We start from the raw sequence: 17967 nt of genomic DNA on the forward strand, positions 1-17967 counted from the left end.
GCAAAGATTTTCTCCCATTCTGTAGGTTTTCTCTTCATGTCCTTCATTGTTTGCTGTGAAGAAGCAATGGGATGATACCATCCCATTTCTTGATTCTTGATTTTACTTTTTGTGCTTTAGGAGTCTGAGGAATTTAGTTCCTAAGCCAACCTGATGGACATTTGGGTCTACTTTTTCTTCTAGTAGCGCAGGGCCTCTGGTCAAATTTCCAGGTCCTTGATCCACTTTGAGTTGAGTTTTGTGCACAGTGAGAGATAGGGGTCTAATTTTATTATATATGGATTTCCACTTCTCCCAGAACCATTTGTTGAAGAGGTTATCTTTTCTCCAATGTATGTTTATGGTGTCTTTGTGTAATATGAGATAACTGTATTTATGTGGGTTTGTGTCTGTGTCTTCTATTCTGGGCAGTTGGTCTATGTATCTGTTTTGGTGCCAATGCCATGTTGTTTTTGTTAGAATGGCTCTGTAGTATGATTTAAGGTCTGGTATTGTTGCCTTTGCTTCACCTTTCTTGCTGAGGATTGCTTTGGATATTCTGGGCATCTTCTTATTCCAAATGAATTTCATGAGTGTTTTTTTTTTAAATTTTTATGAAGAACATAATTGGAACCTTAATAGGAATTGTGTTAAATCCGTATAGCACTTTTGGTAATATGGCCATTTTGACAATATTAATTCTGCCTATCCAAGAACATGGGAGATCTTTTCATCTTCTAAGGTCTTCTTCAATTTCTTTCTTTAGTGTTCTGTAGTTTTCACTGTAGAGGTCTTTTACCTCTTTTTTTTTTTTTAGATTGATTCCCAAATATTTTATTTTCTTTGAGGCTATTGTAAATGGGATAGTTTTCCTAATTTCTCTTTCAGTTGATTCATCACTGATGTATAGGAATGCATTTGATTTATGGGTGTTAATTTTATATCCTGCTACTTTGCTGAATTCTGAGTTCTGGTGGAATTTTTTGGGTCTTCTAAACATAGAATCATGTCATCAACAAATAGGGATAATTTGAGTTCTTCTTTTCCTATTTATAGCCCTTTAATTTCTTTCTCCTGTCTAATTGATCTGGCTAGAGTTTCAAGGACTGTGTTAAATAGAAATGATAAAAGAGGGCACCCCTGACTTGTTCTAGTTTTTAGAGGGAATGCTTTCAATTTTACTGTTTAGAATGATGTTGGCCTTGGGTTTAACATATATAGCTTTTATAATGTTGAGATATGTTCCTACTATCCCTGGTTTTTCTAGTGTTTTGAACATGAATGGATGCTGTATTTTGTCAAATACTTTTTCTGCATCTATTGAGATAATCCTGTGTTTCTTTAAGTCTGTTGATGTGATGAATTATGTTTATTGATTTGTAAACCAGCCTCGAATCCTGGGACGAACTCTTATTTCATGTGCATAGTGCATCATTGTGCACTATCTTTTAAATATGTTTTTGTATGCAGTTTCCAGTATTTTATTAAGAATTATTACATCTAGATTCATCGGGGATGTTGGTCTGAAGTTTTCTTTCCTTGATATGTCTTTGTCTGGTTTTGACTAGCTTCATAGAGTGAGTTTGGAAAGGTTCTCTCCTTTTCTATTTCATGGAACAATTTGAGGATGTTTGGTGTTTACTTCTTCTTTGAAGGTTTGGTAAAACTTAGCTGAGAATCCATCTGGTCCTGGGCTTTTCTTTGTTGGTAGGATTCTGTTGGCATCTTCAACTTCATAGCTTGAAGTTGATCTGTTGCAATTGTGTATGTCCTCCTGATTTAGTTTGGGTAAGTTATATATTTCTAGAAATTTGTCAATGTCTTCAAGATTTTCTATTTTATTAGAGATTTTCAAAATAGGTTCTGATTATCATCTGTATTTCGGTAGTGTCAGTTGTGATATTTCCTTCTTTCATCATGAATTTTAGTAATTTGAGTTTTCTCTCTTAGCTTAGCTAAGGGTTTATCAATTTTATTGATTTTTTTCAAAGAACCAACTTTTGTCAATTTTTTGGAGTGTTTCTTTTGTTTTAATTTCATTGATTTCAGCTCTGATTTTAATTATTTTATATCTTCTGCTTTTGGTGTTGATTTGTTCTTCTTTTTCTAGGTCTTTGAGATGTAATGTTAGCTTATTTATTTGTTGACTTTCTATTCATTTTTAATGAATGAGCTCAATGCAGTGAACTTTCTTCTTAGCAGTGCCTTCAGCGTATCCCAGAGATTTTGATATGTTTTATCACTATTCTCAATTTTTTTTTGGTAGGATTTTTTTTTTGTCTTTTTTGGAACTGGGGGGTTGAACCCAGGGCTTTGCAAATACAAGGCAGACATTTTGCCATTGAGCTACATCCCAGCCCTCTAAGTATTTTTTTTTTGTATTTAATTCCTGATTTCTTATGCTATCCATTTGCCATTCAGTTGCATATTATTTAGTCTCCCAGTGTTATAGTTCTTTCTGGTTTTTATTTTATCATTGATTTCTAGTTTCATTCCATTATGATTTGATAGGATGCAAGATATTATCTATATTTTTTGGTAACAAATGAAATTATATAGTGTGTGGTCCTTTGTGATAAGTTTCTCTTACTTAGTACAATGTTTTCAAGATTCATCCATATAAGAGCATGTATAAATAATTCATTTCTTTTTATGACTGAATAATATTCCATTATGTCATGTGGACATGCCACATTCTGTTTATCCATTCATCAGTTGGTGGACATTTGTTTCTACCTTTTGGCATCATAAATAATGCTGCTATTAACCTTTATTCATGTTATAGCTTGGCTATATAATAACTTCCAAAGGCCTATGAGATAGAGGATTGGATCCTAGCTTGGGACCATTAGGAAGTAATGGAAACTTTTAGAAGGTGGGGGTCTGGTGTGAGATCTTTAGATCACTGGGGACATGTCCTTAAAGGAGATAATTGGTCCCTGGACCCTTCCTCTTCCTTTTTTTTTTTTTTTTTTTTTTGCTTCCTGGCCATGAGTCAAATGGTTTTTCCCTTCCATGATGTGCCACCATGGACCCAAAGCAAGACAGCCAATTGATCATGGTCTGAAACAACCCAAACTGTGAGCCAATGTAAATCTTTTCTCTTTATAAGTTATTTTCTCAGATAATTGTTATAGGAACAGAAACTGACTAATAACATAATTCATGAACAACTTTTTAAGTAAATACATATTTTAAATTATTTTGGGCATATACCTAGAAGTGGAATAGCTGGATCATGTGGTAAGTTAACTTTTTAAGGAACTATCAGTTTGTCTCCTGAAGTAACTATACCATATCATATTTCTCCAGCAATGTACAGTGTTCTAATTTCTCTGCATCTTTGTCAACACTTGCTATTGTCTATTTTTGACTTTTGTATAATTCTCATAATTGTATGATAATTTATAGATGAAAAAAATCCAAGTCAATAAACATTAAACAAAAAGCCTCATGTGTGTGTCCAAATAGATAGGAAGAAGTGTCTTGTATAGTTCAAAACAACAAACTAGTTTAAAAATTAGATATTTTAAGCAAACTAGTTTTTGAATTAGATATTTATATCATGTTGAATATTAGAGATCAATTTCCCACATTTTCAAGATGATTAAACTAAAGCCCAAGAAAGGGAAGTAAACTGAAAACTGATGTAGAGCTGCTTAGTAGCCAGTCCCATCTTCTTGGCTCCCAGGCCGTTGTCTGTTCCAGCACAGTCTATTGCGTTCTTCCCTAGGGGTTGTATAAACTCATCCATTTTCTTAACTTATTTATCCAAGCTGGCCTTTTATTATAATAAATCTATATTAATTCATCTGGGGTATTTGAAGGTCAGCAAAACTGAAACCTCCCATTGGGAAGCTCCTGATAGAATTTGTTCCACATATTGCCGAGGGTGAGCCCAATGTGTGGGCAGATAATTAATGTAGGCACTGTTATATGGTGACATTTCTTGGGTCAGATTGCTTGACTATGAGTTCTGGCCCTGCCACTTAACATTTTACCCTTTCCTAAAAATAAGAGTATTTTTAAAATGGGAGCAATAATAGTATTTACCTCATTAGATTTTTAAATTTTTATTTATTTATTTTTTGCAGTACCGAGGATTGAGCCCAGGGACATTTTATCACTGAACTACATCTCCAGTCTTTTTAAAATTTGTTGTTTTGGTACAGTGTCTCCCTGAGTTGCCCAGGCTGGCTTGCCATCTGCCTGCCTCAGCCACCTCAATAGCTGGGATTACAGGTGTGCATTACAGTGCTCAGCCTTTTTTGAGATTTAAATGGGATAATCTTGGTAAAAAAGTTTTTGCACAGTGAGTGGTCCTTTGACATCCTCAAATGATGTTGACAATTATAGAATGTCAACTTTCTCAGACCATTTGAAACATTCTATTGTGAAATTTAGAAAAAAACAAATGAACCATCCATTTAAAAAGTGGCTTCATTAAATAAGCAGATCTAGAAAATAAATGCTTTATCTGAAATCTTCATATTTTTGAGTTATATATATTTTTTATTTTTTTAATATTTATTTTTTACTTTTAGGTGGACACAATATCTTTATTTTTTTATTTGTATATGACGCTGAGTATTGAACCCAGTGCCTCATGCATGCTAGGTATGCTTCTACCACTGAGCCCAGCCCCTTTTTTGAGCTATATTGAACATAATAATGTTTCTCTTGTTAAGAGAAGAAAGCTTATTATGTTAACTTTCCTCCTTACAAATTATGAACTCATTTCCTTTATAGTGACTTTGCAACTTTGGGCAGAAACCAACCAGCTCAAATTGACCCCATGTTAAAAGCCCTATGGTAGAAAAATTATGTCTGTGATGAATGTAATATATGAGTAGTGTTTTTCCTTAGTATTTTTGTTTGATTATCAATATAAAAATCCATAGCATTATTTTGTGGGGCCACCTATATACATTTGTGTATCTGTATAGAAGGAGCAGGACCACTCAATCGGAAATCAGAAGACAAGATTGGAATCCTGACACTTTTCTGCCCCTGTTCGTCACCACGGCCAATGTGCTCAGATGTCTCTAAGCTCCTTTTCTTCATCTGGAAGTGAGGACAGAGGGCATCAACAATTCCTATCTGACCAAATGATGATCTCACGGAGTGCATTGCCTGGCTCACAGTCAGCCTTCATTAAATGACACCTACACAGAAAGTAGTGGGATTCTGCATGCCACACACATGAGACTTGGAAGCAGATTGGACAATAAGTTTAGGTGAAGAAATTGGACATGTCGTGTTCACATAGTATGATTCATGTCTACTCCACTGTTGTTGCTGCTGCTGCTGCTGCTTTCCTGTAACCAATTTTAGAGCCTATCTTGGCAGCTGGAAGTATTTGGGATTAATTTCACACTCACTTTATGAGTTGAGCGTTTTCCTGCAAGCAGCTCCCTGGGCCTCTGCCTCATTACTTTGGCATCAACTGATATGGCAGTTGGACAGAGATGTCCTTTGGGGTCTCCATTTTATTTGGAAACCTTCAATTTGAAAAAGCAAAACAAAGGCCATCAACACATTGCGCTTGAAATTGTTAGCATTTATTGTTTCCTACAGCCTTCCCTTTCTGTAGTTCTGTTGAACGCCAGGGAACACACAGCTTGCTTAGCCAGCGATGAGCCTTGAAAAATCACTCTTCCTCAAATTTAAGTCCTAGCAGCTGGTTGGCCTCATTTCTCAGTTCCAGGTGAGCTGGAGATCTTCTAGGCCTTGGTCACACAGATCTGAATCTTGATGGTTCTAGTTTTTCCAGCTCTTTTTACTATGTTAATTCTGCTAAATTCATTTGGCTTTCAAGAAGAACAAAGTAAACTTGGCTGTTACGTGTAAAACTAAATTGAGAACATGGAGATCTGTTTAGTATTTCATGCTGGCCAGTAGGTCAGGAAGATTTTCCTTGGGGGTAATTTACATAAGGAATTGTTTATCCCATTTCTTTCCAATTTCTGTGACCATTTGGGGATAGTGGACTGTTTCCACAATGGCACAGAAACATATCCAATGAGACGGAAACTTAGAGAGAGACGATGCTTCTCCCGGATTGATGTATTTTGGGCCTTGCTCAGGAAAGATCCTGTGGCCTGGGCTGCTGTCTCACTGAGAAGTCATTCTTCCACCGCAGCTGTGTTTAGTAAGTTGGGTGGGTCCATGATCTGACATGCAGTTATACTTAGTGAGAATTTCCTCTCGATAGCCGGGAACGTGCATGAAACTTTCACTTAAGTCCCCAAAATGCCCCAAATATTTCTTACGACTTAATAGCTACTCCATCAGGCAGCACCCACACTCAGAGTACTCAGTGGCCGCCCCAGTGCCTGCTCTTTTCTCTGACATTCTGGTTCCTCTTCGGTACTTACGCAGCTTACATTTTTAGTTTTGTGAAATATACTTCCCAGCATAAAAGATTACTCTTCCCCAAGCAACCAGCCTCCACTTTTCTGCTTTGTTCAAGTTGTTTCCTTCTTTTTTAAAGCTCTCTTACCTAATGTGTGTGCTTTAGGATGCATTTCAGGTACCTCTTTTCAGTAGTGTGCTGGTAAATATTTAACAACAGGCTCTGTGGCAAGGAGAGGGAGTATAAGAAGCCTGACTCCTTAACATTTGTTGGTTTCCATGTTGTAGATACTTCCAGGGTGGCTGATTTCAGCTGCCAATGTAAGGTCTCTGAATGCAGAGTTGGAAAGAAATGGGCAGTAGCCCACTATTGCAAAGTGTTTCCAATGTACGGATATAATAGGCAGAAGTAACCTTGGAGCCTACATCAAGTAGTAAGAAATGAGTTTTGATTATTTATTACCTTAGTTTTTAATGTAATTTATTTAGTTTTAAGTTTATGTAATCTAATTTTTAGCAATGGCAACTGGTTTGCAAAATCCCTGCCAATTAAACAATTGTTTTTTTCTCAGGACCTGGGAAGGGCTGATTGAGCCAGCTTCAGCATGCCACTGGTTCTCCCTTCACCTTCTCTTTCCTAAATCTTCAATACTCAGCTAGCAGTAATCTCAAGCAGACTATGGAGCGAGACAACTGTGAAGTTTGAATTCTCTTCTTTCATCTACTAGGTGTACGATCAGACTGACTACTTAATTTGCAGATCCCAATGCAAAATGAAAATGAGGGTTCTTGTTAAAAAGGCAGATATTAAAACAGCTATTAAAATAAGACTTTTTTTTCTTTAGTGGTCTTGCTTTCACAGCTTCCAGTGGTGTTTTGTTTTGTTTTAATTTTATATTTAACATATTTCCATGTAAGGAAAAATGTAAAAATTTAAACTATAAGCATGGCCTTTACTCCTAATCTTTATATGTTAATGCCAGTTTTAAAGGCAAATGTAAAAGCATTTCACTCCTGTGGGAATGCACTTATCTTCTGCTCATGTTTGGGCTTCCTTGTTCCATTGACTTCAATTACAAAACACAGGTTCAAAAATAAAATTCTTAAGAATCTCAGGACAGACACACAGTAGAGCCTTAAACTAAGTGTGGGCCTCTTCTGAGTATGCACACAGATTGCATACCCTGTGTACAGTACCAGGCAAATGCCAGACATTAGTTGAACCTCAAAGTTATCATTTATGAAAGAGACATGGTATCAACAAAGTTGCATTGAAAGCATGAGGACTGAAGCCACGATACCTGTATAGCACAGAGCAAAATTTGAGGCACCAGTCTATGCTCAGTTAATTAGAGGGATTATCATTAAAATAATAATCATAACGTTAATGGAACCCTCCTTTAGAGTCTATCCTGTCTTCCTTATATGGTCAATTTTTGCTTCCTTGACCTCTTTTCCTTTCTTTATTATGGACTCTCTGAAGGTACAGATTAGATCTGTCACCATTGAATTCCCTACAGGGTTTCCCTCAAATTCTTGCATATACCTGCTAGTCAGTAGGTATTTACGACCTTGATCTTTGAATGATTTGGATGTTTTGACAATCAGCATCTATGTCAATATCATGGCTCCACAACGAGGCTTAATTGTTAACATTCACAGGGAGAAAAAGGTATAAACTTAGATTTTTAACAGGAGTCAGTTGTAATCATGGTGAGGGTGGGGAAGTATATAAATCCAGGTGTTTTGGTTTAAGGAAAGTGGCTTCTCTCCGTCTCTTCAAGGGGACTTCTTGAAGTAATAGGAAGGGATGAGTTCCAAGCCCCATTTGAGTAAAAGAGGCCCCAGGGATATTAACTCTGGCCCACAGTAATCCATCCCTTTGCTAACTTCTTTCACACTTACTTTCTGTTCTGCACAATTAGGACATTATTATAGTAATGTTTCTTCCCACTAATTGGTTGTATATGTATGTTTTCTTCCCAAAATTTAAAAGATCCTTGTGGGCTTTGAGATATCATGTACTTCTTTTGAATGCCAATGGCAAGCACAATACTAGGCACATAATAAGAAATGCACTTTCTGTAGCATTGGTCTTGGTTCAAACTTCCATAGCTCCTTGGAGAGCTGAATGTGAACTGTGATTACCTTTTATAACTCCTGTAAGCCCTCTGCTAAGTGGCAAAGAATCCTGATCTGTCAAGCATTTTCAGGCAAGGACCTTCAGTTGCACCCTCTCTCCCTATCTTGTATGTCTTTTCTAGGGTCTCCCAGATACTCTGAGGACTTTCCCTTTATAGCCCCTCTCCCCACAGTGAATTGAGAGACCACACAGCTGTAGACTCTGCTTGTTTGAATGATGAGTTTTTAACAAGCCCTTTGGGCCAGAGTCAGTAAGCCATGAAATATCACCAAATGGCTCATCTGCACCAGACTTCTGAATCTCATCAGAACTCTAGTCCCTCAAGCTGACAGGGACTTATAGAAAGGAACTCATTGCCTTGGCCTTTGCTATTTGTGTTCTGGGGACTGTCAGCCTCTGGAGCAGTCAGTTCATTACTTTTAATGAGCACAGAATTCACCACGATATTAAAATAAAATAAAACACCATTGGGCAGCCTTGGATGTTCCATCCAATTGTTGCTTTAGTTCTTTTTTCCACAGGATTATTCAAAAGGATTAAAAAAAAAGCAAATTCTAGTCACTCTTGCCAATTTTTATCCTAAGTAGATTTGGCATTGTAAAGCTAACACACCCTAAACTTTTTTTTTTCTTTCATGTCCCTGTGGGCTGTTCCTGACATTTGGGTTAAAAACTACATTATTCGACTGGCCTAATGTTTGAAATTATCTGCCTTTTAGATATAGTCAATAAATATTTGCTATTCTAACACTATGTAACATATAAAGACTAATATCAGGGGAAGATCATTACTTTCTAAAAAAAAGGTATAATGAAATTATTTTGAACCGTAAGGAAAATACAATTATTTTGAAAGAATATTTTAATTGATTGGTATCCATGGCTGGTAATAAAGGCTATAATAAACCTTCTTAGAGATTGCTTGTATTACCAAATATTGAAGGTCAATCAATGGTGAAGCAGACACTGAACAATGTCTGCATTAAGCTGATGTTGTGGATATTTTCATCTTCTGGCCATATGGATTTGGAATTACTTTGGACATTTTTTTAAAGAAGGAAATGAGTAGATGAATGATAACTCTTTTATTGCTCAACATAGCTTATGCTTGTGAAAGACAAAGTTCATCAAGTTGTTTTAAAGAAAAACAAAACTGTGCCAAATGTAATTTGTTGAGGGCTCAAGAATTGTGAAATTATCCCTAACCAAAGTTTGTAATTTCTACAGGTAATAGCTCTAGCAGATGCTATTGAGGAAAACCAAGGCAATCTGTTCCAGGCATTCACCAAGCTGAAAAGTGCTACCCATTTGATGATTCTGCTGATCGGCCTGTGGCAGAAGCTTAGTGCTGACCAGATTGCTATTCTGGAAGCAGCATTTCTGCCACTACAGGAAGACATGCAAGAATTGGTAAGGACCCACATGCCTGCAGTGGAAACGGCCAGTGTTGAAAAGATTTTGGTTTTGGAAAGTTGTCACATGGCTATCCATGTTTTCTAAGTTATCAAATAGAGCCTTGAGATTTTTTTTTTTTTTTACAAAATGCTTCTTTTTTTTTCTTTAAGCCATAATAAAGTGTCAAATGAGGACCTTTATTTTTTTCTAGAGCTATTTTAAAAATAGGGATATAGTCCATTTTTATGTGATATTCAGTCTATTTTTTATGTGCTCTTCAATCACTTAGAATCCAGGGAAACAGTCATTTGACAGCCTGAGTGATGGCAATAAACCTTCAGTTTAGCTAATCCTTTCCTTTTCCTCTAGAGAAAACAGTACAGCCATTTTAACCTGTTCAGTATTCTTAAATTTAAGTGTCACTTCAAAGGTTAGAGAGAGCTGAGATGGCCTTGCTATGACAGGAATAGTTCCTTTCATTTATAGAGTTCTTTATAATAGTCTATAAACTTTTTTGCCCTCACCCTAGAATGGGCAGTTTAGAATTAAAAGGGGGAAAATGAAGGTGATAATTGAATTTTTCAGTGAAGGATTATTTAAATAAAAACATCTTAGATCCTTTGAAACATAGAGGTATATATAACCACCAGATGCCATTCTGGGTGACTTTTTCTTAACATCCTTTTTTTTTTTTTTTTACTAATATAATTATACATAAAGGTGGACTTTGTTGTCACAGAGTCATACACGTACATAGCAGAATTTGATCAATTTCTCTAAGTGACTTCTTCTATGACAAAAATAATATATATTTTAGAAATTAGGGACCCTTGAACTTAGTGTTTTGTACTAGAGTAAATGCTTTCAAAGGAAAACTTGTTTCAAATTCACTTTTTTATACCTTTATTTTATTTATTTATGTGGTGCTGAGGAATGAAGTGTCCAACGCGTATGAGACAAGCACTGTACCACTGAGCCACAACCCAGCCCTCAAATTCATTTTAAAGCCAAATGTGAGGACATGGTACTAAAAATAATAGTCTGGAAATATATTTTTAAGTGCTTGTCAGGCGCTATTTTAATTATGTCACAGAGATAGTTAAGGTACTGTCTTCATCCCTATTTCATATATTCGAAAATTGTGATGTGACAGTGAAGTTCCTTTCTGAAACTAGAGGGCAACAGAACCAGTATGGATGCAGGTCTGCTTGCTTCCAAAGCACATATTTTTAACCAGCACACCATATTTTAATGAAAAGAGTCCTGAATATAATTTTGAAAATCACAAGTTTTGTCAATTGAATCAGATTTTTCGTCAATTGGGTCAAAAAATTGTCAGATGACAATTTTTATTAGCAATTGTTGTTGAAACTGGTTTGTACATTTTATGTGTATTATTTATAGTCCTCACTAAATTCATGCAAGGTGAATATTTCTACCTTTCCATGGTTATTTGTTCCTGTCCCCATATACTTCAGAGCAAGAGTACCCTATTGCTTTTTATATCTGCAGTACCTGGCACAAGGCTGAGCATAGTGCAGTCAGTATTTGTTGGGTGGGTGAGCAGAGAAAATGGTGACAGTTACCAAGGTGGCCTTGTGGAACAGACATAGAGGATGCAGTCTACCACTGGAGGAAGCAGGGCAGAGCCAGCTACGGAACTTGTAGAGCCCAGTGCAAAGGATATTGCAGTCCCCTTGTTCATGAAGTATGGAAAAGTGCTGAAGTGTTGTTAAAACAGATGTGGTAGTCTCCCTTACCCTTGGTTTTCACTTTTTGTGTTTTTTTTTTTAACCTGTGGTCAACCATGGTCCAAAAATATTAATATTTGTCTTGATTCTTGAGAGAGAAAGAGAGAACATGTGTATTCACATAACTTTTATTACAGCATATGGTTATAAATGTTCTATTTTATTATTGGTTTTTATTGTCAATCTCTTACTATGCCTAATTTATAAATTAAACTTTATCATAGGTATGTGCATAGGAAAAAACAATATACCTAGGGCTTATCCTGTGCAAGGTTTTAGGCACTCACTGGGTTTTTGGAATCCCTCTCTTACCTACTTACCCTGTAGGTAAGAGAGGGATTATTGTACTAAAAACAAAGCAAGGTAGGTTGCTTCCTTCCTTCCCCCCTCCCTCCCTTCCCCCCTCTCTCCCACTCTGCCTCCCTCTCTGCCTCCCTCCATCCCTCCCTCCCTCTGTCTCTCTCTCCCTCCCTCCTTTCTTCCTCCTTCTCTCCTTCCTTCCTACCTGGATCCCTCCCTCCCTCTCCCTCCTTCCTTCCTCTCTCTCTCCTTCTTCCTTCCTCCCTCTCTTTCTCCTTCCTTCCTTCCTTCCTTCCTTCCTTCCTTCCTTCCTTCCTCTCTTCCCTCCCTCCCGCCTGTCACCCTTCAACTTGCCATGGTGCTTTTTTTTGTTGTTGTTTGGTGCTGGGAGTTGAACCCAGCCAGGGATGCTTTACCACTAAGCTAGATCCCCAGCCCTTTTGATTTCTTATATTGACACATGGTCTTGCTTACTGAAAGACTTGATAAGTTGCTGAGGCTGGCCTTGAACTTGCAGTCTTCCTTTCTCAGCCTCCTGAGTTGCTGGGATTATATGAGTGTACCACCATGGTTGCCTTGCAATGGTGCTTTTTATTTACTATTTCATGTCCTTCTAAGAAAAATTAAAAATCTAAACTATTAGTATAAAATTCACCACTGATCTTTATAAAGAGCAGTGCCATTTTGAAATACAAATATGAGAGCATTATGATCATATGAAGACTCAACAAAATTACACAACTTGTATTTCATAGCTTATACATGCAGATGTGTTTTGTTTTTACAGAACTATGGAATTGCTGCACAAGATTTAACTTTTTATTTCACTTTTTGTTTGATATGTGCCATACTCCAACACTTGGAAAAGGAACTCTATGTGGCTGCATCTTTCCCTTTCATTCCATGTTATCATTTTCAATGTAAGTGGTTTCATGATACGGGATAGAAACAGGAGTAAGAAAGGATAGAGTAGACTTCCTCAGTCATTCATGTTTCTTTGAATGCTACTGAATTCTTTCTTCATTTAAAACACTTTCTGGTCCCAGTGAAAAGCCTCTTGAGCTTCCTCACTTGAGCATCCCACGCATCCTAGGGCCATGGCACTTCTGAGGTTTCCAGGCTGTTTGTGAATGGGACAGAAAGGAGAGATGGGACACACACACTACCCATATCTTCCCTTTTCATACACAGGCTCCATTGCCCCATCAGACTTTGCCTACAGAACACAGTTCAAAAATAAAAGTACTAAGAATTTCAAGATGGTGACAAAAAAAAACAAAAAACAAAAACAAAAAAAAAAAAACATTAAACTGGGCAGGAGTCCCTTCTACACACAAGGGCCTGAGTGACCAAGCAGCTCCATTGTTTATTAGGAAGCTACCCCTGAAACATGGAAGAACTTCCTGGATATCAAGGTTCTAAATGTAGGAACTGATTCCTAAGAGAGACTGTGGTGTTTCTTACTCCAGTGATGATTAAAAGCAGCCTCTTCTGTCTAGAAGTATATTAATAAGTGTGATCATCCCCGTAGGCAAGTAAGTGGACTTAGTCTCTTCCCAGAGCCTCTTTCCACCCTGCATCCTCTGCAACCTTTTCTTTCATACCTCTCAGAAAACATGTAGAGGAAAATACTCTCAACTCTCTTTCAAATCTGGTGAGATTAGAAGGTGTGCATACTCGTTATGTCTATTGGAGTTATTAATGAGACAAGACATTTGATAAAAACATAGCTTGGAGAAGAATGAATCAAAAAAGACATTTTAATACTGCTTGTTATGCTCTTCATCTTTAATTAGGTTGTGGTATTCACTTTGGGCTTCTACTGTTGAGACAGCTTCTATGTCTTGAGAAAAAAGGAATCCTTTTTCATTCTTTAAGACATACATATACAGCATGTGGTTTTGACATACTCATTCACAGTCCCTCACATTATGCCTTTAGACCTCACAAATAAATGCTATGTGATGGGTATCCCACTGAGATGTGAAAATGAAATATGCAAACCTGAAATAACTTGGAAGGAGGGTGAGGCGGGAAGAAAGGAGTCTCTTACCAGAATGTTGAAAATATAACCCATATTGAAGTTATTATGATACCACAAAAATCTGAATGTAATTTAGATGGTTTGGTTGAGGGTAGATGGCAGAGTAAATGTGGGAGGGGGGGACTTTAGACATGTGGACAACATTTTCAGAAGAGACTCTCAGCTCAAGGTCAGATGTCCCCACATGTATTGAGAGGTAGAAGAAAATGTTCAGAATATATTTTATTTACATTTCAAACAGCTCTGCATAATGATTGTGTTGTGTTGTTGTCTATATGGTATGTGTCAAAAGGCCGGGTAAATGCTATAGTAAACTCTAGAATATTTTCTTTCTAATGGTATCAGGTTCAGAAAACAGAATATTTAGAATTTACTATTGCTAATGGAAAAATAATGTTCTTTGCATTACATTAATCAATATTTTGTTTAAATGCTATTGCATTTGGAACAATATTGATCATTGTTTTCTTTGATCTGTGTTTTTAGTAATGCTTTTCCATTGTTGTCACTTCTCAGTACTATAACAGAGCAAATAAATGCTGGTATTGCAGACTATTATATACAATTTTTAAGGTGCTGAAACTTATATATGCCAGATGTATTTTTTGGGATACCCGCTTTTCACTCTAAGAAAAACATTAAATGTTCTACTTGGTATCTCAAAAAAAAGAGCTCTTAAACTCAGTTCCATTATTGGACTTGATAGTCAGTAATTGTCATTACCATCTTCGTCTTCTGATGAAGTTTTGTGAAAAATAATTATCACAATATGTGATAGGGCAATTTTTTCTTTTTTTGTGCTGGGGATCAAACCCAGGGCCTTGCACTTGCTAACTACTATTGATCTACAGCCCTAGCCCTTGATAGGACAATTTTAAAGTTAATTGTTTTCATACCTTTCAAATTAAGAACTAAGGATGTTTAGAGTAAATTCTCAGTGCAGAATGTAAATATCTCTACTAATCCACTACTTGAATTTTTTTGGAAAACATTTTATTTACCAAAGTCAGTGAAGACTGTGTTACTGTTTTGATTCTGAAAGAGTGTTTAATTATAGCATGAGATATATCTCCCTCCCATGATACCATACAGAAGCCAAATAAGTATGGCCTAATAAGAAAGATCTTTTATCTAGTTATTTACTCAAGGAATATTTATTGAATGCCTAATAATGTTTTAGGCAGTGTTCTAGGCATACAGCATGCCTCAATAAACAAAGCAGACTGAGATCCCATCCTTTGTGGGTTTTCTTCAACATCATGGGCAAACATTGTAGTCCTGTGTTGTCTAGTATAGTAGCCTCTTGTCACATGATATTAAATAAATTAAGTGAAATAAAATTAGAATATCACTGACTATATTTCAACAGCTCAGTAGCCACATATGTTGAGTGTTTACTACATTGACCAGCCTGTATATAGAACATTTCTATCATTGCAGAAAGTTTCTTTGGTCATCAAGAGAATTAGCTTCAGCACATTTTGATAAATGAAAGTAAGGTAGGACTCTGACATTAAGTTCTGCCATGATATTTGCATCACTGGTCCCTGTTTCTAGTATCCTAGGATCATCATGGACATATGTACAATACCCAAATCCTCTCCCAGGAATAGATTTCTATGGAGAGATTTGTGTACCTATATAAAGGGGAGACAAGAAGTCGGCACAAGTACTGCTGGTTTCCCTTTGCTATGATTTAGAAATGTCCCCCAAAGCTCCATGTGTTGAAGGCTTGATTGCCATCTGTTTTAGTCTTAACAGTAACTTTTAGGGGACACTGTATATCCAAACTAAAACATCAGTCCACCATCAAGGAGAAGTACCAGTATTTCCAAGTGGGCTATTTCAGGTGCTGTTGGGAGATAATGGAACCTTTAGGAGGTGGAGCCTATTAGGAAGTTAGGTCATTGGCAGCATGCTCTTGAAAGAGATAGGGGAACCCTTCCCCTTTCTGTCTCTCTCTTTGGCTTCCTGTCTCTGCCATGAAGTCAGCAGCCCCTCCACCTCATGCTTCTATCATGATGTACTACCTCATCAGAGGCCCAAAGGCAAAAGGGCCAATTGACTATGGAATGAAACCTCTGAAACTGTGAGCCAAAATAAACCTTTCTGCCTATAAACTTTTTCTATCTGTAATCGCTTTATAAAGTTGATTATCTCAGCTATATTGTCACAGTGATGGAAAGCTGACTAATATACCCTTCCTGGCTTTGGCAGACACTGTAATCATCATGAATTTCCTGTTTAACTTGTACATAGTCTCTGAATACTTTTGAATACAACATTCTAGGTGGTTACATTTGGAGTTGGTATGTGGACGAAATCCACTTAGTTCATCTAGCAGATGGCAAGAGAGCAAAGAGGAGCAGTCAGTATCAACATTTCCAAGTGGGCTGTGTTGGATTTCTGTTCACTTGACTCTGGAGGAATCTCTAAGAAAAGAGCACTACACCCTGGTTTTGGGACCTGATTACATAGAATCCAAGAGTTGGAAGAAATATTGGCACATTGCATAGCATTTTGTTTGGATTTTTCTTTTCTTTCAAAGTACATTCAATATCTTCAGTAGATATTATCTACCATTTGAAAAAGAAAAGCTTGATTGTGTTCTTACGGGTTTAATAGTTACCTTCCCTAGTATTGAACTTTAAAAGTCCCTGGGAAAATTAGGATGGAAATTTACTTCAGTTGGAGGAGGAGATTTAGATCTCCTGCCTTACTTTTGATTGATTATTCCTTTTACAAACTGATATGAAAATAGAGACTTATTTTTAACATGTTCAACATGGTTCATGTGAGAAAACAGATGTTTACAATAGGAAATCCTATTGTGTGGAGGGACTTATCAAGGCTCACTTACAAGGTTTAAAGACTTCTACGTCACAGGTCAGATTTGATGTAAGGGCCATTGTGCCAGCTGTCTGGATTGAGTGATGACCGAGATGGCTAATCATTACCATTATTAATGACCTTTTCTTAAAAGGCAAACAAGAGGAGGAAGTCTGGTGTCAGTATTAAGTCTCCCTTTATGACTGTTCAAGTATCATCACAATTAAAACTGTCTATGGGAACATAGTGCAGAAAGTAAATATTTTGGTAATTCCCATGATCTTAGCCAGCAAGATAAACATGAAATAATTAGTTTTATGTTCATAATGGTCATTTACCATGTGTCACAGTTGCTAGTTAGATGGGACTGGTTTTAAGAAGTTGTATAATGTTCTACCTCACTGAAGTTGAATATAACATACCTTAGCAAGAAGATGAGTTTCTTGCTGTTTAGAAAACTAAATAACTGAGGTACATCAGAATAGGAGCCAGGCAGGATACAATGCACATATTGTAACTCAAAATTTTTAAACTTTGTGTGTATCAAATATGAAATTGTGCTTTAAAGGATGCATTTAATGTTATTTGTGTATTTAAAAATTGGGAAAAACTCAATAAATGAAGAATTAAAGCATCAGTCTTCCTGGATAAGCCCTCAAATCTTTTGTGAAATAAGATGGGATTTCAAAGTAAATTAACTAAACAAGCAAAATTGAAACAATTGCAGTGAGGAAAATGATGACCATCTCCTTCATAATGCTTACCATTTTGACTCCTGGTTGGAAAGGTGATTATATTAATTCAATTTTCTTAAAATACCTTTTCCTAACCTAGTTGAAGTCTGTTGATTACAGATAGATGATTATGACATTTCTAAGATAATACATTCTTTCAGAAACATACACATGGAAATTGGTGTCTTTCCTTTAAAACCAGCTTGCCCTCTGTGTTTTAGCCACATTCAGTTCCTTTTCTCTCTGCATCTCCATGTTTATTCCATCACCCTGGCCTTCTGATGTTCATTTGGAAATGTTTCTGGGAAACCCCCTTGGCTCAGGTCCTTGTTTTTCCACCTGGCTGCCCGTGGTGGCTTCTGTAGCAGCTTTTCTGCCCCTGTGTCTGAAGTGTTGAGCCAGTGTCTGTTGGACTCACAGCCCACTGCTCTCCCCTGGC

General features: G+C 36.8%; 1 protein-coding gene across 2 annotated transcripts in view; it reads left to right on the top strand.

The window, feature by feature from the left end:
* Positions 1–17967, top strand: part of Bbs9 (Bardet-Biedl syndrome 9) — a 477419-nt gene that overhangs the window by 347607 nt on the left and 111845 nt on the right. For both annotated transcript variants that reach the window (XM_077796775.1, XM_026387599.2), the window contains one exon: positions 9703–9885. In XM_077796775.1, coding sequence (XP_077652901.1) covers positions 9703–9885 — 183 coding nt within the window. The remainder of the gene's footprint in view (positions 1–9702; positions 9886–17967) is intronic.

This window comes from Urocitellus parryii, chromosome 3 (assembly GCF_045843805.1).
Source record: "Urocitellus parryii isolate mUroPar1 chromosome 3, mUroPar1.hap1, whole genome shotgun sequence".
Classification (NCBI taxonomy): domain Eukaryota; kingdom Metazoa; phylum Chordata; class Mammalia; order Rodentia; family Sciuridae; genus Urocitellus; species Urocitellus parryii.